The sequence below is a fragment of the Octopus bimaculoides genome, chromosome 4 (assembly GCF_046866305.1).
Source record: "Octopus bimaculoides isolate indiv1 chromosome 4, ASM4686630v1, whole genome shotgun sequence".
Lineage (NCBI taxonomy): Eukaryota > Metazoa > Mollusca > Cephalopoda > Octopoda > Octopodidae > Octopus > Octopus bimaculoides.
In genome coordinates this window covers 82,843,820-82,870,426 of record NC_142931.1, presented here as the reverse complement: position 1 = coordinate 82,870,426, position 26,607 = coordinate 82,843,820, and the positions used below count along the sequence as shown (strand labels likewise).

Genomic DNA, 26,607 nt, shown 5'->3' with positions numbered 1-26,607 from the left:
TTATACACACGAACACACAAAATAGAGTGAAGGTTTTTGCCGTTGTTACATCAATACCAGAAGTTGACATTGAGGAACCTTTTTAAAGAAGTGAATCTTAAATATAAAGCAATATTATTTATTTTTAATTTAAAAAATCAAATGAAGAGCCTAAGATTTATCCGAGATCAAATCATTCACGCATCAGAAGTATGGAAGCATTTGGTGAAGTCGATTTCACGTGAAAAGCGATTACACACACATCTCTGTCTTATATATAGTATAGATATAGATATATATATATATCAATGTTTTTATGTTCAATTATAATAAAAACAATTTTACAATTTTTCTGATGGGTTCTTCTATAACTTTGTAGAGTACAGATTTGTTGTTCTTAAACAAAATTATTGATAGTTACTTTGAAATTATGGCCAACTAAGTCATCGTCGGCAGTACGACAAATGGCTCAGCAAGTTAAAACTTAGAAGTCACTGCCAATAATATTGATTAAAAGCAATATATATATATATATATATAGAGAGAGAGACAGACAGGTATGCATGTGTATGTGCACGTGGACATCTACCTGATGGTGAATACCCATATAAATACCATCTGATAATTACGACTGTACAAGGGAGGTAACTAATGTCAATTGTAGCTATTCACAAACTACAGTTTGCTAATACGAGTACTAGACTAAGTATTGTTGTCATATAACTCACTATACTGTAGTCCAATGACTTAAACTGGTAGAAAAAAAAGGAAAAGAAAGAAAGAAAGAAAAGCAATAGCAAATGCAATAAAGCTAAGCAATGGAATTTATTAATCTGAAATCAGTCTCCAAATTGACCAACATTTATAGACCAACCAGTAGCTTGAGCATGTTTGTAGGAAAACAAGACATCAATAAATCACATAAAATCAAGGATGTATGAAGGTGACAGCTAACAATGTCACTAACATGACAACCGACATGATAAAGTTGTACACACAATGGAAAAGACAGTTTAGTGGGAAATCTCGTAGCAAGTTAGGTAGATGTATGATCAATGTCCTAAAAGCATGTGGAATGGTAACACTTCAAGTAGCATGATTGTTGTATCCTTTATCGTTCTAGTTGACTCTTCTGAATAGCTTCTTCCACTGTCATTCGTAAGAAGTTAATAGTTTGACGTGGATTGTCACTATTGATGATGGCACTGCCTGAGACGATCATGTTGGCACCAGCCTAGACAAACAGAAATTAAAAGGTTTTAACAAAAAGCAATGAAGTACTAATTCTGTTTGTAAGTTTGCATACATGTACAAAAGAGCATTTTTGTGTGCATACATGCACACATTTACACACATAGAAATACATATATCTCCATCAACGGGGGGAGGGGGAAGGCTAGAGGTTGTAGATAGCTTCCCATATCTAGGTGACCAAGTTAGTAATGGAGGTGAGAGAAAAGTAAGCATAAGTGGCATCAGATGTGGTGTGCAAGAGAGACGACTGCACTGGTATGGTCATGTGATGCATATGGACGAGGACAGCTGTGTAAAGAAGTGCCAATATCTAACTGTGGAGGGAACCTGTGGTAGAGGTAGACCCAGGAACTTTGAGCCTCACAGAGGCAATGGCTAGTGACAGACCTTTGGCAATATGCTGTGCTTGAGAAGACGTGCGAAGCCAAGTGAAATTGTAGTCATGGCTGATGCTGGTGTCGCATAACTGGCACGTAAAGAGCACCTTTTGAGTATTGGGCCTCATAGAGGTAAATGGGCTGGGTTCCTTTTGAGCACTGGGCTCCCGGGAGGCAAAGTGGCTGAGTTCCTTTTGAGTGTTGAGCCTTACGGAGGCAATGAACGAGACCTTTGGCATTATGTCATGCTTAAGACCCATCAAGCCCAGTAAAATCACAGTTGTAGTGGATACTGGTTTCACGCAAATGGCACCCGTACCAGTGGCACATAAAAGCACCCATTACACTCTCAGAGTGGTTGGCATTAGGAAGGGCATCCAGCTGTAAAAAACCCATGCCAAATCAGACTGGAATCTGGTGCAGCCTTCCAGCCCTGGTCAAACCGTCCAACCCATGCCAGCATGGACAATGGATGTTAAATGATGATAATTATAATAATAATATGATATATATATATATATATATATCTGACCCATGCAAGCATCAGAGAACACCTCTTCCCTTTAGATGATGTGTCTATAACACATCCCTTTCACAGGTGAATTGCATATGTTATGAACATGTCCTCCAAAGAGAGGTATTCCTTAATGACAAAAACAACTAGGTAGAACTAAAAGTTTCTTAATAAACTATTCATATATATGTGTATGTGTGTGTGTGTATATATATATATATATATATATATATATATATGTATATGTGCACACCTGTGTGTGTATTTCAAATATTTGAGTCACACACACTGGAGACATCATTTTATGCTTGGATTTAGTCACAAGTGAACAAGAATCCTGATTACACCTGATGCAGAGTTCAAAGAAGATGCAGATTATCAGCATTAAGCAGGATAATGCAATAGTACAGAATTTTGTATGTAGCTTGTGTGTTAGATGCAGTGCTGGATTTCTAGGTCAGATCCACCAAAAGCAGTAGACACATTAGTATGCATACTCAGATCATGTAATCCCGAAGAAAAAGAGTTTAATATTTTTGGTGCAACTTCATAGCAGGTGGTAGTCTTCTTGGTGAACTAAGTTGCTTGAGTATCATTCTGAGTTAGAAGAGTTTTACTAACATCCTTATACTTTTGGAGAAGGAACATACATCAGCATTTTCCATTTTACTTTTTAACAAAAATAAATTCTTCACACACTAACGTTTACAAAATGTTCTAAAAATTAAAAACAGAAATCTGACATTCCATATGAAATGTTATATAGTAGAAGGCATGACTGTGATTAATAAGTTTACTTTGGAACCACAGAATTCCTGGTTTAATACCACAGTGTAGAACCCTGGGCAAGTCTCTTCAATGTAGGTCTAAATTGCTCAATACCTTGTGAGTAGAGTTTGGTAAAGAGAAAATGTGCAGAAGTCTGTGGTGTACATAAACGCTCTGTAAAGTGATTGGCATCAGGAAGAGCATCCAGTCACAGAAACCATGCCAAAGCAGACATTGGTTCAATCTTCTCTTAAATCATCCAAACCATTAGCCACAAGCAGAACCGCAAAATGCAACATATAAGTTAGTCCTAGAGTGCACAATGTTCCTGAAGGTCAGCAATGGTCTTCCTCGGTCACAAGTGGACAGCCGTATATATATATATATATATATATATATATATATATATATGTGTGTGTGTATATATATATATATCATATATGTGTGTGTGTGTGTGTGTGTGTATATAGGTGTGTCCGTCTGCGTCTGTGTTTATGTTTACTAGTGTTGTGTCACTGTATAGTAAAAACAGTAACTTTGGATTTCATTAAGGATCAATAAAGTTCTTGTTTAAAAACCTTAGAAGATGATGTCCCAGCATGGCCAAAGTTCAATGATTGAAACCAGTAAAGTGAAAGAATAAAAGAAAAAAAAATGATTGATTGATTGAATGTCTTGTGATGCACCTGACACTCTTATTTATAGCATCTATTTAATAATATTACTTGAGAAGTATCCACCTCTCTCCTTTAACCTTGTTGTCATATTTCTATTGCAATATACTGCTTTTGTTTCAATTTATTTTGAAAACAATGAAAAATTTAGTAAAATAATTTTGTCATTATTCACTTGGTGTTTGGAATATAAATTAACATGAAATGTTTTTAATTTAGATCATTTTAGAACAGGTTTATATTTCGGAACCAACAAGCAATCTCAAGCAGATTGGTATAAAAAGGGTTAAGTAATCCAAACATGCTTTTAGAGGTTTGAGCCCAGTACATCAAGCTCAGACAACACTCGGCAATTAAGCAGTATCCTTACAGCTTAACTGTGAGCCATAGATAACTAAATATAGCTCAGAACTTATATTTTGGTGTGTAGATGCATGGTCTAGTGGTTAGGATGTTTCACACATGATTGTAAGATTGTAGTTTTAATTCTGTGTTTTTCAGCAAAACACTTTATTTCATGTTACTCCATCCCACTCAGCTGTAAACAAGTTGCAACAATAGCTGGGAAGTTAACCATACGAAGGGCTGGCATCCCATTCTGAGGTTTAATAATCTCAGTCACTTATAAGCCATGGAGAGCAAGTTAAGATCCATCTTTACGAGCCTTAGAGCTCATGCCAAATCTAAACTATGATATATTTTGGTGCTTATGATGTAGTGCAAGTGTCATCAGTGTGATAGGTCTCTCACATTATCATTCAGTATTACCTCCTGCAAATATAACAAATGGTATAGTATCCAACAGCATAAAATAAGAAGTCATATTTGCTTACATCAGCACAGTCTTTAATAGTAGAAGTTCCAACGCCGCCATCAACCTCAATGTCTAACTCACGGAATTTCTCTCTAAGTAACCGCACCTTTAGAATGGACAAAAACAATTTGATTGAAATATATTCAACACTGCCTAAAATATATTGCATAGAGATTTCAATGCCTCTAACATTCAATTTCTAACCCAATTTTTTTGCACTTCGTCTCTCTCTGAGTTACAGGGCTTATTAAACAAATCTCTTACTCTATTCCAGTAGTTCTCAATCATTTTGATTTTACAGTGCACTTGGCTCACATATGGCAATTTAAAACAAAATACTGTTTGAAAGTTAAAAATTTAAGATTAAAAGTATAGAAAATCATTGCATACCTTGTTTTCATAGTTGTACTTATATATGATGATTTCTAATTTAAGCACAAAATTAGTGATTTTGGAGTTAAGATGGTTAGTTGATTACACTGATTCCATTACTTATCTGGTACTTTATTTTACTGACCCCAAAACAATGAAAGGCAAAGCTGACTGTGGTGAGATTTGAACTCAGAATCTGGACAGCCAAGAAAATATCGCAATGCTCTAATGATTCTGCCAATTCACCACCACCACCACCACCCTCATACCTAGCTATGCACATAAACTAATGAATAACAGATTATTTTAAGGCACTCATGTATGGAATTTCTAATGTGTTAAATCATATATATTTTTTTAATCCATAGGAGCACCAAGACATTCCTAGCACACCAGCATGCCACAGTGCACTGTTTCGGAGTTACATATCTATTCATTCATCTAGAGTTGGATTCTGTCAATCACTTCTATTATACTGCTCTTAAATTTTCAAGTAATACAGAGAAAAATCTTTACTTTTGACATTTGCTCTTTCATAAATGACTGCCCACCAAAGCCAGGTTCCACTGTCATTACAAGGACCATATCAACCATATGTACATAAGGAAGCACTGTTTCTATAGGTGTATTTGGTTTCATACCTATTCCAGCCTGAAAGCAAAGCAGAAACACAAATACATTTACAAGAAAACCAATATAAAGGATATGAGTGAAAGGAAAATTTAATCTAACAATAGTCCATAAAAAAAGCATTTTACTGTATATTTTGTAATGATATTATTACTCTTACATTACACTATTAGTGCCTCAAAGTTTTACTGATTATCTTTAAGCTACTCAGCAAGCTTCAGAAACTGGAAATTATTTAAATACCATATTTTGATAATTGTTTATCAATGTTTAATCCAACGTTTAATAAGGTCATTGTAAGTCCATGTCAGTGACATTAAAGTACTTGACCTTTGGCCAGAAAAATCAAACTATAATAAGGCTATTGTGCTGTGTATTAGGACAACAAAACTGATTGTAATCAGTTTGACTGATTTACAACAGATTCCACTTTGACCCCACTGTTTAAATGTAAAATTTAGAATTTCAACAAAATCCATAGTAGCTATGCTATAACTGATAAAGAAAATAATAATAACATGTAAAACACGAGAAGGAAAGAAAATATATGAAATATGAAACCAGTAGTTTGTAATTTTGTTTCAGGAAATTTTCAGGTAAAATAGGGTTTCATAGTATATAAAAATTAGGGTTAGGGTATATATATATAAAAAGTGTAAAGTGAAACAAATATCAATTTACTTTCATTCCTGATTCTTTGATCTTGCGCACACAGTCCTCAGGATTGTCAGTGGCCTCTATATGGAAGGTATATTGATTTGCACCTGCATCTGCCATACCTTCTACCCACTAGAAGAGAAAATTAAAGGCAAATTATAGATCTTTAAGGCAACACACTAAAAGAGTGAAGTGAGGTTGGCTAAGATAGTTGAGCAATAACTTTTTTTGCTAAACATATTTAATTATACATAGTTTGCAGCTCAAATCTCACAAGAATTGACATAATCGTTTATCTTGCCAAGGTTGATAAAATAAGTTTTGAACAGTTGGCGTAGGAGTGGCTGTGTGGTAAGTAGCTTACTTACCAACCATATGGTGCCGGGTTCAGTCCCACTGCATGACACCTTGGGCAAGTGTCTCTAGGCGCAGGAGTGGCTGTGTGGTAAGTAGCTTGCTTACTAACCAAATGGTGCCAGGTTCAGTCCCACTGCGTGGCACCTTGGGCAAGTGTCTTCTACTATAGCCTTGGGCCGACCAAAGTCTTGTGAGTGGATTTGGTAGACGAAAACTGGAAGAAGCCCATCATATATGTATATATTTGTGTCTGTGTTTGTCCCCCCAACATCGCTTGACAACCGATGCTGGTGTGTTTATGACCCTGTAACTTAGTGGTTCGGCAAAAGAGACCGATAGAATAAGTACAAGGCTTACAAAGAATAAGCTCTGGAGTCGATTTGCTTGACTAAAGGTGGTGCTTCAGCATGGCTGCAGTCAAATGACTGAAACAAGTAAAAGAGTTGGAACTGTAGAACTGTTAACGATCAAGTTCACCTAGCTGTAAGAAGATACCACAAGGTGAATGATTACTACAGCTCACTGCTGTTAGCTGCAACTGCACTTTCATACTGAGAATTGTTTCATCATCCCTCAGGGCTGTGTTCATCTCTCCTCATGAGATGACACATTTTTCTCCAGCTACAAGGAGAGTTGAATGTTGTTTCAATTGTGATTCCTTTAAGTACATACTGCTGTAGAAACTAATGATACAAGAAGTTGTATTAGAGCTTTAGGTGCCACAAGTCATTTGGAAGAGAAACAAAAAATATTAAACAGAACTTCATTGATAACATCATCAACATAGAAACTACCTTTCATAATAGTCCAAAAAAATGCTATGTCACTGCTTATTATTGATTAACTCAAGGATTCAGCAGACCTATGATTAAGGCATCTCATCTTATCAAACAAAGTTTATCTCAGATCACATTATCCAGTATGACCAACAATTTACTATGGTATCTATACACACAGTAGATAGATTGAGGGGAAATTAAAATCTACTGCTATGTTAAAATTAACGGGATGTTGACTTACTGAAAAGTCTGTAATTTGTTTCTAAGTAGTGTCTTAGAAAGAGCTTCTTTGATCAAAACAATGATCTATAGTTGTGAAAACGTATCTCTTTTACAAATACAACCGAGACATGCTGATATAGTTTAGAATAACTGCAGCTGAGCCATTTAAATCAATTCATTAAGTCTGGATTTGGAAACAGATTTCTAATTAAAATCCAATAAATCTGATTGTATTTACAATGTTGAGCATGATAAAATTTTCACATCAATTTGTGAGTAAGGAAGAGTAATCTCCCTTGCTACAAAAATTCCCAGAGAAAGGAAAATTTTAGCCTGGATTTTGAAGTGGTTCCAAAATATTAGTTGGAAATTAAATGGATTTAAAGAACTCATTCAAATAGAGGGGTCGATTTTTTTTAGCGTACTTGTACACATCGATACTAGAGAAATGAAATGTTACACCAGATGAATTTAGACACACATGCCAGGTACAATGACACTGAATTGTTAGAGCGTCGTACAAAATGGCATGCTAGGACTCTACATTCAGAGTTCAAATTCCACCAAGGTCGATTTTGCCTTTCATTTGTCAGAAAGTTGATAAAATAGTACCAGTCATATATCGGATTCCATATAACTGATTGTTTCCTCCCCGTAAAATTTCAGGCCATGTGATTTACGGAATCGATGGATTAAACAAAATATTTTGCTGTGTTTACCTACACATTCTTTACTGAATTCCAATATTGCCTTTATGGATTTACTGCCCATACACTTTTTCGGGGTCGAACTAATTAGCGAAGTAACCATGTGCATATGATAGTAATAATTTTTTTAGTCCCCCCCCCCCAAAGAGCCATTAACAAGAAAAAAAAAACTAAAACAAAATACATAACAAGTGCAAGTCTTGTAACAAGACGAAATAACGGCTTCCTACTTCCAGTATAATCTAGAGCCGAGTGGTAGCTATTTCATCGACTTCGAATGGATGAAAGGAAACGTCGACACTGAATGAGCAAGGAGAGTAACGAGTCAGACGCTACCGCTTCTCCTTTTTTTCTCTCGACGTCTTACACCACCATCGCTTCTTTCTCTCGCTCTCTTAGATGATGACTAACTAATAAGAATCAAATTGAGCTACTAGGTCACTCGATCTGTCTGAAATCTTCCACAACTTACATCCCATAATTTTAAACACAGAGCACATTGGATAATATGGAAGGAATGTCTATGGTCATAGGGTTTACTTTGATCAAGGTTGAGCTTGTCTCGTGATATAAACAATCAGTTCCGATAACTTCTTCCCACCAGTTTTAGAGGTTTTAAAAAGCTCATGTGCACTGTCTACTGAAGAATTCATAAGAATTTTAATAAAAGAAATAGGCCCCCATATGGTCCTTCTATTGGGTAGAAACAGCAGCCAAAGTTTTCTCAAATCACAGTTTTAGAAGATGAAAAATGTGCAATATAGTCTAAATATGCTTAAAAAATGAAAGGGAGGTAAAAAAAAGAGACTTGCTGGTCACAAACGGAATGTCTAATCATAAGCCTGCTGAATTAATCCCGATGGTAAGCTAACAAAAACAATTGTTGTCATCAAGAAAATGACAAAATAAAACTTTATAATAGTAAACAGGCAAGTTACAATATCGTCAGACAAAATATTCTAAACTACAAGAGAGACACAGACAGAGTTCAAAGAATTAATAAAATAAATTAACAAAGAAATACATCGCTCAGACCCTTTCGGGGTTGGCAACCATCATGTGCATGTCAAAGAATGCATTGGGAACTTTCGGTCGTAAACACTTGACAACGGGATGTCCAAAAGTTAAGTTCGGTACGAAGTGGCCATCCATCACATCCAGGTGCAAGTAATCTGCACCGCAATTCATCATTCGTTGACATTCTTCGGATAAAGATGAGAGATCAGAATTAAGAATAGACGGGCCTATCTTACATGTGTATCCCGAAGAAGCCGCCATTATTAGTAGTGCTGAATGCGGGAAACTGATTCAGGAACTCAGTTTCGTAACTACTCTTTTTTTTTTGTTTTTGTTTGCACATTTAGTTGAAAGATTATTTAGTTTATTTGGCGCGCTGTTCAAAATAGTGGAAACTGTTTGTTTACTAATCGCTTACTGGTTTTGATTTTTGTAAATCGTAAGGTTAATTTGATTTTGTTTGTCAAGTCAATGAATGAGTATAAATAAATGATCGCAAGCAAATTTTGTTTCCATATAATATTTCTACAGTTGTTAAGGGGCGAGCTGGCAGAATCGTTGACACGCCGGATAAAATGCTTAGCACCATTTCGTCCGTCTTCACGTTCCAAGTTCAAATTCCGCCAAAGTCGTCTTTGCCTTTCGGGGTAGATAAAATACGTACCAGTTGAACACTGGAGTCGATGTAATCGACTAACCCACTCCTCCCAGATTTCTGAACTTGTACCAAAATTTGAAATTAATATTTCTAAAGTTGTTGTTTAGCTCCGGTCACTACTGATCAGCCAAACCTATGGCCAAAGCCGCGTCTGTCCTGTCTACCAAAGATGAGGACATACGATGAAATTATATTGAATCTTGACATTCGTCATATCTAATTGTTATTCTAATACCCAGGAATACTTTTTAAATGCTTTTAAAATATAAGTTTTGGGTCTGGTTTAAATATTCTCTAAGGAAAACGACCCCCACTCGCCTCTAAATACCTTGCGTCTCCTCTATATTACCTTCTTAACATTTTCCGCTCTCTTGTTTAACTCACGAGAGTTAAAATCCTCCACATTGCAAATTAAGATTCTCTTCAATGCGTAGGCTCTTTCTTTCGTTCAATATTTATACAGTAAGAGCGAGGCAGTGAGCTGGCAGAATCGTTAGTACACCGGGAAAAATGCTAAGCGGTCGTTCGTTCGTCTTTACATTCTGAGTTCAAATGCTGCCGGGGTGGACTTTAGTTTTCATCCTTTTTGGAGTCGATAAAATAAATACCAGTTGACTGAAGTTGGTGTAATCGACTTACTCCCTCCCCCGAAATTGCTAGCCTGGTACTAAAATTTGAAACCAATATTTATACAGTAAGAAAAGTAGAGTGAGACTCTCCGCCCGTTAAGCTATATTTATTTATTTATTACAGTCTTTACTCGAAACTGCATCCCTTGTATCTAAATCAGAATCCATTGAATTTACTGTGCTTCTACTCTTTACTTCTACCCTGGTCATAAATTCAGTAAAAGTTCAATGACTTCATGTAGACTATTGAATTTATGATCCAAGCATATTCACTCTGTGCTTAATTGTTTGCTTATATTACACACAATAGGTTGTGCCCCAAAGCTGGGTGTATTCCAGTTCTACCTGGACATTGGGAGTCAGGAGTGGAGAGCAGCCAGTGTAGTAAGCAGGGCTGCGTAGAGTGATCACAAGCAAACCTTTGATGGATCCACCACTTGGTAATTCTACCTAAACTTTAGGAGTCAGGTGTGTTGTAATTAGTGAAGCCTGAAGGCACACTTGCAGCCTCTCCACAATAAAAACTATTGTACGTGGTGAAGTGCCACATCCCACTCGAGGTGACTCAGTTGGAAGTATAGAATACAATGGATTTAGGGGAAAAACCCTGCTATACTCTATGGTACTAGTTCAAGGGACACATGCCAACAGACCAACATCATGACAACTGAGCACTGGTGGTCCTGTGGAAGAACAACCAAATGTCAACAGAAGAGTACACAGGACCCTCTGATTTAATGCTACTCAGCATGTATCATGGAAATCCTGCATCGCACAGTTCAAGAGATGGACAGTAGCCTTGGAATCAACAGGAGGCCTGCTGTTGTGATTGCTACTGGAAAAGAGAGAGATCTCACTGTAGAGACCTCAACACAACTGTAGATGCATCAGGCTCAGCACTGCCCAACAAAAGGTCTGCTGCTTATATGAGAGGAGATCAAAGCAGAACCACTCTATGGAAAAGCACACATATAGGTATCTGGAATGTACATTATAACAGGCAGGAAAACTATATAAGATCACTCAAGAAACGAGAATATGTAAAATCACCATATTTGGCTTTGTAGATACACATTAGACCAAATCCGGACATTTCACTGCAGCAGATGATAACCTAATCATAATTTTAAAAGAACAGCATGAAGCAAGAGCATGAGCCATCCTTTCATGAGAAGCATCACACAGTATGATCTTATATCAACCAACCAATAAGAGACTTACATATGTTCATATCAAAGCTACAGCTTTTAACATCTCTTTTCTCTAGGTTTACTCTCCAACTACTGATGTAAATGAAAGTGAAATTCAAGTATTCTATGAATAAATCCAAAACACTTTGGCCCAAGCCAAGACATACTCTTTGTTGCAGGAGAATTCACTGCTTAAGTAAGGACAAAATTTTCAGATATGAAGATGTGCAGAAAATTTGGATTGAGAACAGCAAAACAATGTTAGAGAGTGACCTACAGAGTTGTGCTGTGATAATGTCATTATAAACATTGCGTTCCAACGTTACACAAAGATATAATATACCTATGGAATGATATCACACTGCTAAGGCCTAAAAATTTCAAGGGCCAGCAATTGACACATAAAGTTATAGTGATTGTTAGAGTGAAGAGGTAGACCCAGGAAGACATGGGATGAGGTGGTGAAGCATGACCTTCAAATACTGGGCCTCACAGACGCAATGACAGAAGACTGAGACCTTTGGAGATATGTTGTGATTGAGAAGACCCGGAAACTAAAGTGAGATCACAGCCATGGCCGATGCCAGTGTTGCATGTCTGGCCCATTTAAGAGTACCCCTGATGCATCAGGCGATATATGCTTGAGAAGACCTGTTGAGTCAAGTTAAACCAAAATCGTAGCTGTGGCCAGTGCCCCCTGACTGACTCCCGTTCTGGTGACATGTAAAATACATCATCCGAACAAAGTTGATGCCAGTGTCCCCTGACTGGCGCCCGTGCCAGTGGCACATAAAAAGCACCATCCAAACGTGATTGATGCCAGGCCCACTTGACTGGCTCCTGTGCTGATGGTACGTAAAAAGCACCCACTACATTCTTAGAGTGGTTGGTATTAGGAGGGGCATCCAGCTATAGAAACATTGCCAGATCAGATTAGAGCCTGGTGCAGCTGCTGGCTCTTCAGACCTCAGTTAAACAATCCAAGCCATGCCAGCATGGAAAACGGATGTTAAACGATGATGATGATGACAAGGGCATCATTCTCTTTGATTTTCTCAAATGTAGCTATACTGTGAACAGTGAGCAGTGGTACACTGAGACACTCAAATGCTTAGAGAAACCATTAGGAGACTGAAAAAGAATATGAAAAGGATCCATATTTACCATGACAATGCATGACCACATAACTTTTGCAACAAATCAGGCAATCAGTAAACTGGGCTGGTCAGTGGTCCCCCTTCTATTGTACAACCTGGATCTGGTACTCTCTGACTACCACTCGTTTGGTCTAATGAAGAATAAGCCTTCAGGAAGTCAATTCTATTTTACATACATCACTAAAGCTCTTGGCAAAACAGGTACACAGATTCTCTTAATTTCTCATAAATCACTTGGCCTAATCATTTACAGAGTCACCCATAAACACACTTCAACATTTAGTCCACTGATTTTTCTACTGTTACTACAATAACCTTAGTTCATTGTAGCTCAGAGATAACTGGTTGTATGCCACCTCCATTCAAGCCCACTCAACATATTTGTGTCTTCTTGTCTCATCATCCACACCATCTCTTCTCATCTAAATCATGCATTAATCACTGTATCAAATCCTTCTTTGTCAGAACATTATCCCACTGAAATTCCTTCCTCACCCAAGAATTTCCTACAGTTGTTGAAGATGAACATAAACCGTATGAAACTCAACAGCATCAGAGGAGCCTTTAAATAACATGACTAAACGAATGAAACACACACACACACTCAAGTACTTGGCTATTTTATCACGTTTGTGCGAAATAAACAAAATACTGAATGAGTAAAGAGAATAACAAAAGTTATATAGACACCTTACTGATTTTATTTACAGGAATTGATATGAATCACAATGTAAAAGGAAAATGAGAAATGGATGACTGCACAAATAAATTTACAAATATTTATAAAAGAAAAAGAAAGGGGTATATTAGCTGTGTTGCAGGTATACAACTTCAAAGAATTGGGATATGTTTGAGTTTACAGTAAAATTGAAATATAAATAGCAATAGTTTTCACTTGGTCCAAATATCCCAGAGATGACATGTCAGAGAAGACCCAATAACTTGAACACCATTCTTTAAGTCAGTATTTTATTGATGTAAAGATTTCTATCAAATGTTTCTTTAATCACCTGAAAAAAAAAATGGGATTTAATCGTCGAATTCTATGATTAAAAATTAAATAATTTTTATGCTAATTTGTACTGCAATATACAGAAAAATATCTATATCACGAATAAAGCAGGAAGCTATTTGACTAAGCAAAAGTTGACTGTGAAATCTCATGTTTAACAGTTGGCAATAAATGGCTTCTTGTAAGTGAAGGCAGAATTTAGAATTATATGATGCTTGTGTTTGAAGTGTTTTGCTGCATGGGAGTGAACTATGGACACTCAATGCATAGAAATTACAAAGGCTGGAAAGGAATAAGTATGCTCTATAGTGTAATGTTAGAGAGAATTAATGACAAGAAAATAGGTGAGCTGAGAGCGAGAAAGAGTACAAGAGGAATCAGCAGTAGTGTGCAGGAGAGAAGACTGCAGTAGTACAAGCATGTGATGTATGAGAAGTATGGTAGCTATGTGGAAAGACCCTGCATAAGAGGAAGATGGAGAAAAATTGATGAAAGCTGACCTCAGTACTGTATCTCACAAAGATGACAAGTTGTGAGATACCATGATGGAACAGATCTGTTCAGCCTATGCTAGCATGGAAAAAGATGTAAAATAATGAGAATGAATATTAATTCTTGTTATGCAAATTGAGAGCAACTATTTAGAACTGGTTTATCACATTTTTGAAAGAAAAATTAATCTTGTACATAAACGAAATGGCTTGAATATTTTATTTCAAGGATTTCAAACTCTATGCTGAAAACAAATGCTTTACTCATATTACTCTAAAGTGTTTTTCTTTGCATAAATCTACAAAAGTACTAGTTGATCAATAATTACACTTACTAGTATTTCATACAAGACCCAAGGAAATACTGGAACAAATAAATGATTTGTTCTGATATGTCTCAGAACAAAGATTGGGTTCAAAATAAGGATGAGCATAAAACAGACAAATATAGGGTTTAGTTTTGTTTGAAATGTGTAAAGTTTTTAAAAAAAATCATAATACAGTGCTCCCTCTTTATAAGGCATCTTGTTATACTGCGGGTGGTTTGATGGACCCCAAATAATTTGAAGCAGAATTTCCCTCATTATCACTCACAACTTGAACAGCATCTAGAGGATCACCTAGAGGAGACAATGACCCTACAAGACTGGGTTAGCAGGTAGCTGGAAGCAGAGGAAGCCATATCCCCAACAGAGACACCGACAGACACCCAGTTTGTGGAGCAGATTAAGGAGGAGCCAGAAGAAGATGACACAGAGGAAGTGGAGACACCAGCCCCAGCCAAGACACACACGGAGGCTGTCTCATACCTCAAGTGGCTTATAAAATACACTGAGTGTGAAGACTATGGACCAGTCCACGTCATGCACCTGAAGAACCTGCTCAGGCAGGCACAGATTAAGATGAGGAAAAAACTGTGGCAGAAGAAGCTGACAGACTTTTTTTTATATGATTGAATAAAAAAACAATTAAATGTCAACTTTCATACAATGTAACTTTATTAATTAAACATACTTTTAAGGGCTTTCAAATCATTCACTAGGTGGCATGTCATCTAAAATGCAATGTAAATATTTTTTTAAAGTTGTTGTAAGTGCTATAATTCATGGTATTTTATAATTAATTTATTGTATAATAAATATTAAACTTGAATGAATGTGTTTGTTTTTTGTTCGTGCACTTTACTAATCAAACCAAATATCTCATTTTCTTCTATTATCGCCTCCCCCGGATAGAAGGCGGTTGGTTTTCTTGGATCCCCATCACCTGTGTTATAGAGAGGGAGCACTGTATTTATGATTTACGAAAATATTATTTTGTATATGATGAGTTAATGAAAGCAGTGGTGTGAAAGAGAAGGAGCTAGTTACAGATAACCTTCTAGTAGTACTGACTGTTTTTTGATAGCAGTGAGTAAAGGGAAAGGGTTCAATGGGAGAGCTGGTTAGTGAGAGTGAGGGTGAGGGATAGACAAAATTTTGGTGAAAGTGTCTAGGTGAGAGAGAGAGAGAAGGCAAATAAGAAAGACAAAGTTTACAATTATTTGGTAATTTTCTAATACTACACAACTGTACACTACCATAATCTGATAAGCTATTAACCATTTATAATATACATTTTATCAAACAATTCTATAAACTTACTATTGGTGAAGGCTGTATCAGCAAGGACTAACTGGACAATTGGCTGGTAGTAAACAGCTTTGTCAGACAGTAAGCTAATTATTTCCTCATCATCTATGTCATCTTCCTGCAGTTTGTCCTGTAAATGCAACATTAGAGATAATTAAATACCTACCATTCAACAAGATTAACCTGCAAGGATATAAGAAAAAGCATAACATAATATCACACTTATACTCTCACCTCTTTTGTTTGCTGTGTCATCACTCTCTTCTGTTTGCCCTCTTGCCTTGAAAGGACAGAGACAATGTGAGGAGAGAATTCATTGGTGCCACAATAAAATGCATCCAAAGTACTCTATAAAATGGTTGGTATTAAGAATGGTATCCAGCCATAGAAACCATGTCAGAAATGAATTGTTTAAAGATCTGGTCTCCCAATCCATCTAGGAGAACAGTAACTCCAAATAAAACTGATTTTGGATAGTGATAATCCATCCAGCCCATGCTAGCATGGAAAGCAAATGTAAAATGATGATGATGATAAGAATATCCAAGGGTGTGTCAGAATGAGAAAATGATTTGACTAAATCTCCTATACCTTTCTCTACATTGCATACTGTACCTTTTCAATTCTTTGAGGACTCCAGTTAACTTTTGTCAGAGATAATATTATTTCAAACGTTTCAAACTTGATGAAACAGTAGAAAGCAAAGGAAAACAAAAGTAGTTTACTTACATGTATCATCCAGTAAACCTTTTTCAAAAGTGCACCTCCAACATCGTTTTCAAGTTGCTCCCTTCGTTCTTCCAGCTTTGAGAAAATATCAGTACTTGCTGCATCTTCCTCAGCATTTTCTTCCATTAAAGCTAAAAATATATTTTAAAATAACATATATATATATATATATATATATATATGATGGATTCTCTTGTGAACAACATATGAGGGTTCAGTAAAACCTTTTGGCAAATGGAACAAGTTGAAGACTCAGTTTGCTTCAGTGCTTGTGGATCATCTACTATGTGTTTTATATATATATATATATATATATATATATATATATATAATAATAATAATAATAATAATAATATTAGGGACAAAATCCAAAATTACAGGTAAAAACTCAATTCAAATCAATTTATAAAAAATTAAAATTAAATTGAGCTTTATAGATTATAATATATAAAAATATATAGTTTTAGGGAAAAGAACCAAGTTTCAAGAACTCATCGATGAAAATCCACTATCACATATAGAAAAATTAATAATTAAAAGCACAATAAATGAGTATATATATATATATATATATATATGTATGTATATGTATATGTATACGTATATATATATATATATATATATATATATATATATATATATATATATATATATATATATATTTATATATATATATATATATACACAAAAATATATATACATACATAAATTTAAAAAAATACAAACGACATCACACATGGAAAACAATGGTTAAATTAGCATTCATATATTTAATATGATAAGCATAAAAAACTAACAAAAAAAATGATTATGATGCATGGAGGAGAGAAATGACATTAGTATTTTCATAAATATTTCTAGTTAGATTTTTCCAATGTTCATTACATTAAATATAACACAGTAACTAAACCATCGTCTTTTTTTCAAGCCAATAACATCACAGAGTAAACTTTTTTCAAAATAGTGTTTATTAATATGAGAATAGATGTTTGTATAAGATGTGTGTATATGTGCATGTGTGTTATGATATGACATGATATATGTGTGAAGATTTGTTAAAATTTTCTATCCAGATGTTTATTTGTCATATTACTTCTACTTCAATGCAGTGGACATTATAACATCTAGATACATGTAATATGTTTTCATGATTTAATTGATATGAAAATGATGCTTTACTGAAGAAGTCAGAATAATGCTGAAACAAGATTTGTGCCTTGTATTTGTTGGAAATATGAAAATATTAGTCAATAACTAATCTTGCATCTTTTTCTCTAATCACATTATTTTCAGCTTTATTTTGTTTTAATGATCCCCGTATTTATTACATTAACACTAATTAAGTATTGCTTTTAAACAATTCTATTCTCTTAAGTCAACTAATATACAGTTTTGTATATTTACATAGTCTTTCATCACTATTTCAAGTGGAAAAAAAACAGGACTCTGGTGCCATCAAGGAAATGATCAAGCTGAATATACAGAAAAGGAGTAGGTATATATCTCATACAGTGTACTCAAGGTGTAAAGAAATTGAAGGCAGACTGACAATGAATATAAACCCTGCCTGTGATAAATGTACAGGAGTAGTTAGTAGTTAGAGCTCCAGTAAAATAAATTCAATGCAAAACTTGGAAGGCTCTATATAGTTAATAGCTTATTACCTGGGTAATCCAAGCAACAGTGAAGGTAGGTGTTTTGAAAGTATAATAACCAGAATTAGAATAGGGTGGACACAATTCAGGAAGCACTTACTTCTGCTGACAAGGAGTTTCTCTCTCCAAGCAAAGAGTACTTTGTATTAACTGTAATGCAAGATGGTCATGAGATATGAGCACTAAATGCAGAGGATATTCGAAGGTTGGAAAGAAACAAAGCAAGCATAACCTGCCGGATGTGTAATGTTAGTGTGCATGAAAAATAAGACATAAATGAACTGAGATGAACCGTGTATGAGAGTAATCAGTTGTAATGTGCAAAAGAGACAACTTCATTGCTAATGATGGGTGAGTGAATTAGTGTCAGGAGATTCAATGTAGAAAGGACTAGTGGAAAAGAAAGATCAAGGCAGACACAGGAAGATGTGATGAAAGCTAATTTAATGGTGCTGAAACTCACAGAGGAGATGATAAAGAAATGCAGCAAGTATTGCAATGATGTGTTGGAGAAAATTTGCACAACCCATACAAACATAGGAAAACAGATGAAAATGTAGTGATGGTGGTGATGATGATAACAATGATGATGATTATGATGATGTTGATAATGATGATGATGATATCCTACTTGTTGTTCTATTGTTCTATCCAAAACTGTATTTCTCTAGAACCCCTTCCATGTTCATGTAAAATGTTTTAAAACACTTTTATATATAATCACAAAATTACTTCAAGCACAATGAAACCACCCAAGTGAAACAGTTCTGTTTTGGGAAATTTCCAAAACACTATTGGATATGCTCATACATTAATGCTTACCTTTGGCACCTTCAACTAACACAAACCCAAACCAACCCATCATCCTGCCATAGCCTCACAAACTATTCATCACAACAAACCTGAAGATTCTGCATAACTCCTAGTTGTGCCCATATAATGGTTAAATAAGAAAAATCTCTGTAACAAATATTACTTAGCATTTTCAAAGTAGAAGCCAAATACTTAACAAATTAGCCACTGAAGTGCCCTGTTACAATTAGCAGCCAAATCTACCTCAAATCACACTACTACATTAAAAAAAAAAAATAGAAACATAAGAAAATATAGACCTGGGTACACACTGTCTGAAAAAAAGAGAAAAAATAAATGGCAAGGAGAAAATACCTTAAGGGTATGTTCTACATGTTAAAAACAAATACAGTATGGTCTCGTATATACAATATAGTGAGTTGAAAAACTCCTATCAATTGAGATTATCCTAACAAATAGTTGATAAAAACTACCTCTAGAAGTGTTTATGGTTGAAAAACCAGCAAGGGAGATAGCTTCAATGATATTATGTTTCAATTTTATTACTCCTCCTCAGTAAATCATATACTACTAAGCTGACAAGACTAAGAGTAATTAATACACACATAACTATATTGTTGGTATTCATTATCAGAATTACTACATTCCTTCCATTTCCCTCTATATTACTGATCATTTCTACTGCTGCAGTAAGTTAGTTACGCACCTGAAAGATATAAATTGCATTTACTGTCAGTATCCCTATTTCCTAGGCTGACATCATCATAATCATCTTCACACTCATCTTCCTCTTTAATATTCTTCAGCTCTGGTTCTGTTTGGTCAGACATTAAGCTGACACCATCATCTCCATCACTATCTTCATCATCTACTAGAATGATAAGAAGAAAAATTAAAAATACAATTTTAAACCAAGTTACTTCCAAACGAGAAATTTCTTTTGTTAGTGTTAAAACATGTCATTAGACAATGAAAAGTGCCAGCTATCACTGGTGGCTAATAATGGAGGATTGGAATAATAATGCAACAATCAAAGACTTGAATTAAATTCTGTTATATTATAGGGTAATAAAATACTCTTGAAACTAAAATGCAGGACAAGCTCACACTTCCACATTTGAATATTCAGAAATATAAATGTTTAATAATCAGCAATTGCTTTATTTATTGACTCTTTTCTGTTCCTTACTTTCTAGAAGTGATCTAAATGTATATGATGCAAATCTATTGCAGCTGTACTCTTTTACTCTTTTACTTGTTTCAGTCATTTGACTGTGGCCATGCTGGAGCACCACCTTTAGTCAAGAAAATCGACCCCAGGACTTATTCTTTGTAAGCCTAGTACTTATTCTATCGGTCTCTTTTTGCCGAACCGCTAAGTTACGGGGACGTAAACACACCACCATCGGTCGTCAAGTGATGATGGGGGAAAAAACAGACACACAAACACACATACATATATATATATATATATATACATATGTACGACGGGCTTCTTTCAGTTTCCGTCTACCAAATCCACTCACAAGGCTTTGGTTGGCCCGAGGCTATAGTAGAAGACACTTGCCCAAGGTGCTACGCAGTGGGACTGAACCCGGAACCATGTGGTTGGTAAGCAAGCTACTTACCACACAGCCACTCCTGCGCCTAGATCATAAAACTAAAATGGAAAAAAAAAAGGATGAAAATGAGGGAAAAGGCTGATACTTATAGTGCTTAATATTAAAAAAGAAATAAAATCTAAATATACATTCACTCAACACATTGTTGTGAAGGTGCATGGCTCAGTCGTTAGAGCATTGGGCTCACAATCATGAAGTAGTGAGTTTGATTCCCAGACTGGGCTATGTGTTGTATTCTTGAGCAAGACACTTCATTCCATGTTGCTCCAGTTCACTCAACTGTAGAAATGAGTTGCAATGTCATTGGTGCCAAGCTGTATTGGCTTTTGCTTTTCCCTTGGATAATGTCAGTGGTGTGGAAAGGGGAGGCTGGTATGCATGGTTCCATAAACAACCTTGCCCGGACTTGTATCTTGGAGGAAAACTTTCTAGGTGTAATCCCATGGTCATTCATGACTGAAGGAGGTCTTTACCTTCACTTTACACATTTGTTAGAATAAATAGTAACAGTTACATTACTTTTTATGATTAAAAAAAAAAGTCTTTAATGACAGGCTAAACAAACCTTACTGACTTTTTCTATGAGAATCTGATACTTATTACCACAAGTGAGATGAAGAGTGGCATAGTATAATAAAGCGTCCAATTCAGAAATAGGATGAAATAACTGCATGTGATTTGATAGTTCAATAGCTCATCCACTCAGCTATTTATCGCTTATATTTTCAAAGCAATGAATTTTAAAGACACTGAAGATAAAAAAAAAAAATTAAAAAAAGAGAAAAAAGAAAAAAAGAAAAAGAGTAAACTTACAACTTTTTGTCAATACATCTTGCATAGACTGCCGTACCAGACTAATCTCGTCTGTCCTAAATAAAAAAAGCACAATTATAAGCAATGTATCAAGGATTGATTAGTATAGCAGAAGCAGTTAACTTTTAACTTAGTAAGCCTGATCACCAACATCACAAGAACAAAAGGTTGTGGTTTTTAGGAGAGGAAAAATGAATGTTAGTGAAATTAATGCTTTTCACAAGAGCATTAACAGCAAAGTGCCAATGGCTGGGACTATACATTCAACCATGGGAGTATCCTGTCCAATCTGGACTTGGTTAGCATAGACACATAGGCCTAAAATCAGGAGAGGTACTATCCAGTAGTGAATCTAAAATGGCTGGGCTAGATATGAATAGCAAAGTGAAGTGAAAGAAATCAACCAGGAATTCTTGCCCTACATTACAATGTAGAGCATAGAAACTGTTTAAGAAATAACAAAAGATAAAACAAAAATAATAAAAATTAAAAACTACAAAAAAATCTATTTATGACACAATTAAAATACTGCAAAACCTTTTATCTGAAACTTCACTAATTTTGTCATTCCACCTCCCAGATCTATTTATAAATATTAAAAGCCAAAGATACTTTTAAACCAACAGATAAATATTTAAATTATCAAATTTTACAACTATATTACTTAGATAAGCAAATATATTTACGTCCATTGTAATAACTTTATTTCACTATTATCTAACTCTCTTAATAATAATAACTATGATAATGATCGCTTACTTTTATCACATGATCATAAATTATAGGAGTTGGATGCAATTAAATCTACCTCAATAACTAACAGTTGTTTATTTTATTAATCATGGAAGAATTGATGGCAAAACAGTTCTCAGTGAGATTTGAATTCAAATGTAAAGAGATGTAACCAAATTTGGCTGTTGTTTCTAGTAGGTCAAGTGACCATCTAAAGTAAGCATGGGGAACTATCTTAGTACCAGGTGGAAATTGTAAGAGCACAAGAACTTGAGATCACGTCTGTGCCAAGAAAAATAATCAATCTTTAATTTTACAAATTCATAGGTTATAAAACTTTTCTACAAGGTCTTTTACAGGCTTTGTTTGTGACTAGTTTCAAATTTGAAAGATGGTGAAATTTCACTGTTGGGCAAGGGGGTCTCCAAAGCTTGTGTAGAGACTACTTCATTTGGTTATCTGGAAGACTGGTATTTAATATATATGTGAAAATTAGAAAATATTTTATATTACATGAAAAGGTATGACAGGTGCAACACATAATAGGGTATTTTCATAATGTCATTGTTCTCATCTGTTTGTTCATCAATCATGGTTAAACTATTTTACAATATCTTTAGTTTTCAAATAAAGCACTCATCCTTTATCAAGCGACCAACTACTTTAAAATATCCAATATCTTCATCAAATGATGCAACCATATAGTGAATGTGAATAGAATAAGTTGTTTTAGTGAAGTGATAGCTCATCTATAATTCCTCTAATTGAAATGTTAGCAGTGCGCATCCTCTCACAGAAGCTGTACCATGTCTTAATATCACTTTAACAATTCATTCCTCCCTTGAATCATGACATGCATACAAATTTTCATTGGTATCTCAACAAACTATAAAGTTACAAGGCAATACAGAGACTAAACAGCAGTATCAAGAAATAAGTATGAACTCACTCTTCAAGGCTTGGTTCAAAATCATCAGAAACTTGAGAAAGTCGCTTCAGGAAATCAGTTTTCTGTGATTCCTTCAAGTTATGTTCCAAGGAAATATAGAAAATAAAATCATTAAAAATCCATAAATTTCTAATGGAATTAGATAATTTACAAATCTCAGACAATGAACTGCAGATTTTTTTTTTTGAGTTGTAAAATAACAACTAAATGACACACAGGTATGCAAGCACATACACATATATACTACTACATATACATAATATCAGACATAACATAAGTACTCCAAGTATTTACTCACCTTTTTTAAGCTATCTAGATTTTCAGTAGTTTCTTTTATTTTGCTATCAGCAGTTTGGAACAGACTAGTGAGATCTGGTACTGACCGAGTCCTCATTAGCTGAAGGAAATAAAGGGTAACACTTATAATAACATGATACAAGAGACTTCGTTAACCCCTCATCAAATTACTGAATTCAACAACAGAAACACACAAGTCAACAAAAAAGCCAAGCTACTAAGGATGACAGGCGAATCTGCATCAAAATAGAAAGGACACATTAGGTGTGGTCCTAAATACATCATATCTGAAAATGAAGAGACAATGTTTATAAACAAGAGTTTTTGACCACAGGTCTGCTCAATTACGATTGATCTGGGGTTAAGCAACAACAATAACTACACATAAAACTGATTTTTCTCATCCTAACCAGAGGTTTGAAAGAAATATAAACAGAAAAAAAACAGATAATACAAACCTCCTCTTTTTGTTCTGGAAGATCATTTATTGAATCCAACTGAGGGCTGAAAATTAAAAATAGCTTAGAATTAAGATTTTGTAAGAATTGAAAATGAAGGCCATCAATTCAGCAACACATTGGACAAATCCCTTATGGTGATTATTCCAGATTTTGTGTTCTGAGTTCCTGATAAGCGGTCAACTTTGCTTTTCAGTCTTCCAGACTCAATAAATAAAATATAACAGTCAACTACTGGATTTAATTTCTCTCTCTCTCTTTCTGCCTCCCCCCCTCCCCCCCCTCTCTCTCTATCTATCTATCTATCTCTCTGCATTGGCTATGTAGCACTGTGAGAAGGTTGTAGGAGGCCACTTCTAGTGTTCTTTCTTTTTTATCAGAAATGATTTCACTTGCCTCAACAGGTCTTCGCAAGCAGAGTTTAGTGTCCAATGAAGGAAAGGTATGCATAAGTGGGCTGGCTACACCCCTGGCAGAGGCCTCGGATTATGGTCTCGCTTGGCTTGCCAGGTCTTCCCATGCACTGCATATTTCCAAAGGTCTCAGTCACAAGTCATTGCCTCAGTGAGGCCTAATGTTCAAAGGTCGTGCTTCACCACCTCATCCCAGGTCTTCCTCTCCCACAGGTTCTCTCAAACGCTAGGGTATGGCACTTTTTCACACAGCTGTCCTCATCCATTCTCGCCACATGACCATACCAGTGCAATCGTCTCTCTTGCACACCACAACTGATGCTTCTTAGGTCCAACTTTTCTCTCAAGGTACTTACACTCTATTGAGTATGTACACTGACATTACACATCCATCGGAGCATACTGGCTTCATTCCTTGCAAGCTTATGCATGTCCTCAGCAGTCACGGCCCATGTTTCACTGCCATGTAGCATGGCTGTTCACACACGTGTCATACAGTCTACCTTTTACTCTGAGCGAGAGGCCCTTTGTCACCAGCAGAGATAAGAGCTCTCTGAACTTTGCCCAGGCTATTCTTATTCTAGCAGCTACACTTTCAGTGCACCCTCCCCCACTACTAACTTGGTCGCCTAGATAACTGAAGCTATCAACAACTTCTAGTTTTTCTCCCTGGAATGTTTTCTGCACATTTTTAGTATTTATTGCTCCTGAACGTCTGCCACATACAAAAACTAACTTCCTAGTTAGCCTTCCTTTGATATTGCTGCACCTCTTATGTGTCCATAGCTTACACTAGGTACATCTTATAGAGTTTCTACCTACGCCTTTTCTACAGATTGAGCAGGGCCATCTACCTGAAGGGGTTTGTGTTTTGTCTACCTTCCTACTTATTAGGACTTTGGTTTTAGCTAGGTTGACAATGATAATGGTATTAAAGATGACACTGAAAAATTTATAATGATAACAATAACTAGTTACAAACCTTGAAAATGAATGTTGTAACACAGGTACCTCTTCCACTAGAGATTGAGATTCTTTTTCTACAGGCAATGTCTGCTCCGTCTCACTTGGTTCTTGTTGCTTTACGTCACCTACAGAAGCAAAACAAATAACTGTTTATCATAAACATCATCACCTTCTGTCATAAACAGACCACCACAATTACTTGTGCCACCATTGCTGTCACCACCAATATCACCTCCACCACTAGTAGAATGGTGGTCAAAATATTTCACAGTATTTACTTATGCCTGACTTCAAATCCTTCAATGGCTGACTTTATATTTCCTCCTTCCAATATCAATAAAATAGGGGTCAATCATCATCATCATCATCAACGTTTAACGTCCGCTTTCCATGCTAGCATGGGTTGGACGATTTGACTGAGGACTGGTGAAACCAGATGGCTGCACCAGGCTCCAATCTGATTTGGCAGAGTTTCTACAGCTGGATGCCCTTCCTAACGCCAACCACTCCGAGAGTGTAGTGGGTGCTTTTACGTGCCACCGGCACGAAGGCCAGTCAGGCGGTACTGGCAACGGCCACGCTCAAAATGGTGTATTTTATGTGCCACCCACACAAGAGCCAGTCCAGGGGCACTGGCAACGATCTCGCTCAAAGCTAAGAAACTTACATTTATGTGCCTGGTGAAATAAAATAAAATCTCGACTGTGATATGTATGTACAATAATGTTATATATATATATATATATATATATATATATATATATATATATATATATATATATATATATAAGCTAATTTGATCCTGGAGAGCGCTTGTAAAAGGGTTTCACTAACTGCCTCACCAAATTTATGGTCTTCTATGTGAGAGAGAAAGAGATACTTTGAAAAATCTGTAACTCACATAACCTTATTCAACCCTCAGAATTTGGATTTATCCCTAACTCCAGATGCTGCAGCTGACTCCTAGAACTTCTTGAGGACATCAGCCTAAATCACAGACAGTGGCCCATGGGTAAATTGACAATATCATCCTCCTCCCCAATATTTGTGGCTTTGTACCTATTTTAAAAATAGTTATTATAAGGATAATGGATTGTCCTGTGATGTTTCTTCTAAGTTCAAATTTTACAAAAGTCAACTTTGCCTTTCACTTCTCTTGAGTCAATAAAATAAAGTAACATTCAAATACTAGAGTCAGTATGAATGACTACCCATTTTACACCAAATTTAAGGCCTTGTGTGTCAATGTAAGAAATTATTATCATTAGCAT

At 35.6% G+C, this 26,607-nt stretch overlaps 2 protein-coding genes across 18 annotated transcripts in view; both read right to left on the bottom strand.

Moving 5' to 3' along the window:
- Positions 1-780: 780 nt before the first annotated feature.
- Positions 781-9,429, bottom strand: LOC106882351 (ribulose-phosphate 3-epimerase). The gene is made up of 5 exons (XM_014932998.3): positions 9,140-9,429; positions 6,064-6,171; positions 5,269-5,403; positions 4,400-4,486; positions 781-1,213 (listed from the first exon to the last, which is right to left on the bottom strand). The coding sequence occupies exons 1-5, from the start codon at positions 9,380-9,382 to the stop codon at positions 1,091-1,093; spliced, it is 696 nt and encodes a 231-aa protein (XP_014788484.1). The 5' UTR covers positions 9,383-9,429; the 3' UTR covers positions 781-1,090.
- A 4,004-nt stretch (positions 9,430-13,433) lies between these two features.
- LOC106882347 (uncharacterized) overlaps positions 13,434-26,607 on the bottom strand; it is a 64,123-nt gene continuing 50,949 nt past the window's right edge. For 7 of the 17 annotated variants that reach the window (XM_014932992.3, XM_014932995.3, XM_052967170.2 and 4 more), the window contains 9 exons: positions 25,353-25,461; positions 23,958-24,003; positions 23,501-23,599; positions 23,203-23,273; positions 21,522-21,577; positions 19,793-19,957; positions 16,619-16,749; positions 15,902-16,019; positions 13,434-13,765 (listed from right to left, as the gene is read on the bottom strand). In XM_014932992.3, coding sequence (XP_014788478.2) covers positions 13,758-13,765; positions 15,902-16,019; positions 16,619-16,749; positions 19,793-19,957; positions 21,522-21,577; positions 23,203-23,273; positions 23,501-23,599; positions 23,958-24,003; positions 25,353-25,461 — 803 coding nt within the window. In that variant the 3' untranslated portion in view covers positions 13,434-13,757. Of the gene's footprint in view, positions 13,766-14,267; positions 14,338-15,901; positions 16,020-16,618; positions 16,750-19,792; positions 19,958-21,521; positions 21,578-23,202; positions 23,274-23,500; positions 23,600-23,957; positions 24,004-25,352; positions 25,462-26,607 lie in introns of all 17 variants that reach the window. The other 10 variants (XM_014932996.3, XM_089350872.1, XM_089350875.1 and 7 more) reach the window with 3 other exon arrangements.

Bases quoted from the DNA above. Each gene is read 5' to 3' on its own strand.
- LOC106882351 (XM_014932998.3), bottom strand. From the start codon at position 9,382: ATGGCGGCTTCTTCGGGATACACATGTAAGATAGGCCCGTCTATTCTT. The intron at 5,404-6,063 runs GTAAATTGATAT...CTTTGCTTTCAG, and splicing joins TCAAAGAATCAGGAATGAAA to GCTGGAATAGGTATGAAACC. The intron at 4,487-5,268 runs GTAAAGATTTTT...TCCATTCTAAAG, and splicing joins TGAAAGAGCAAATGTCAAAA to GTGCGGTTACTTAGAGAGAA.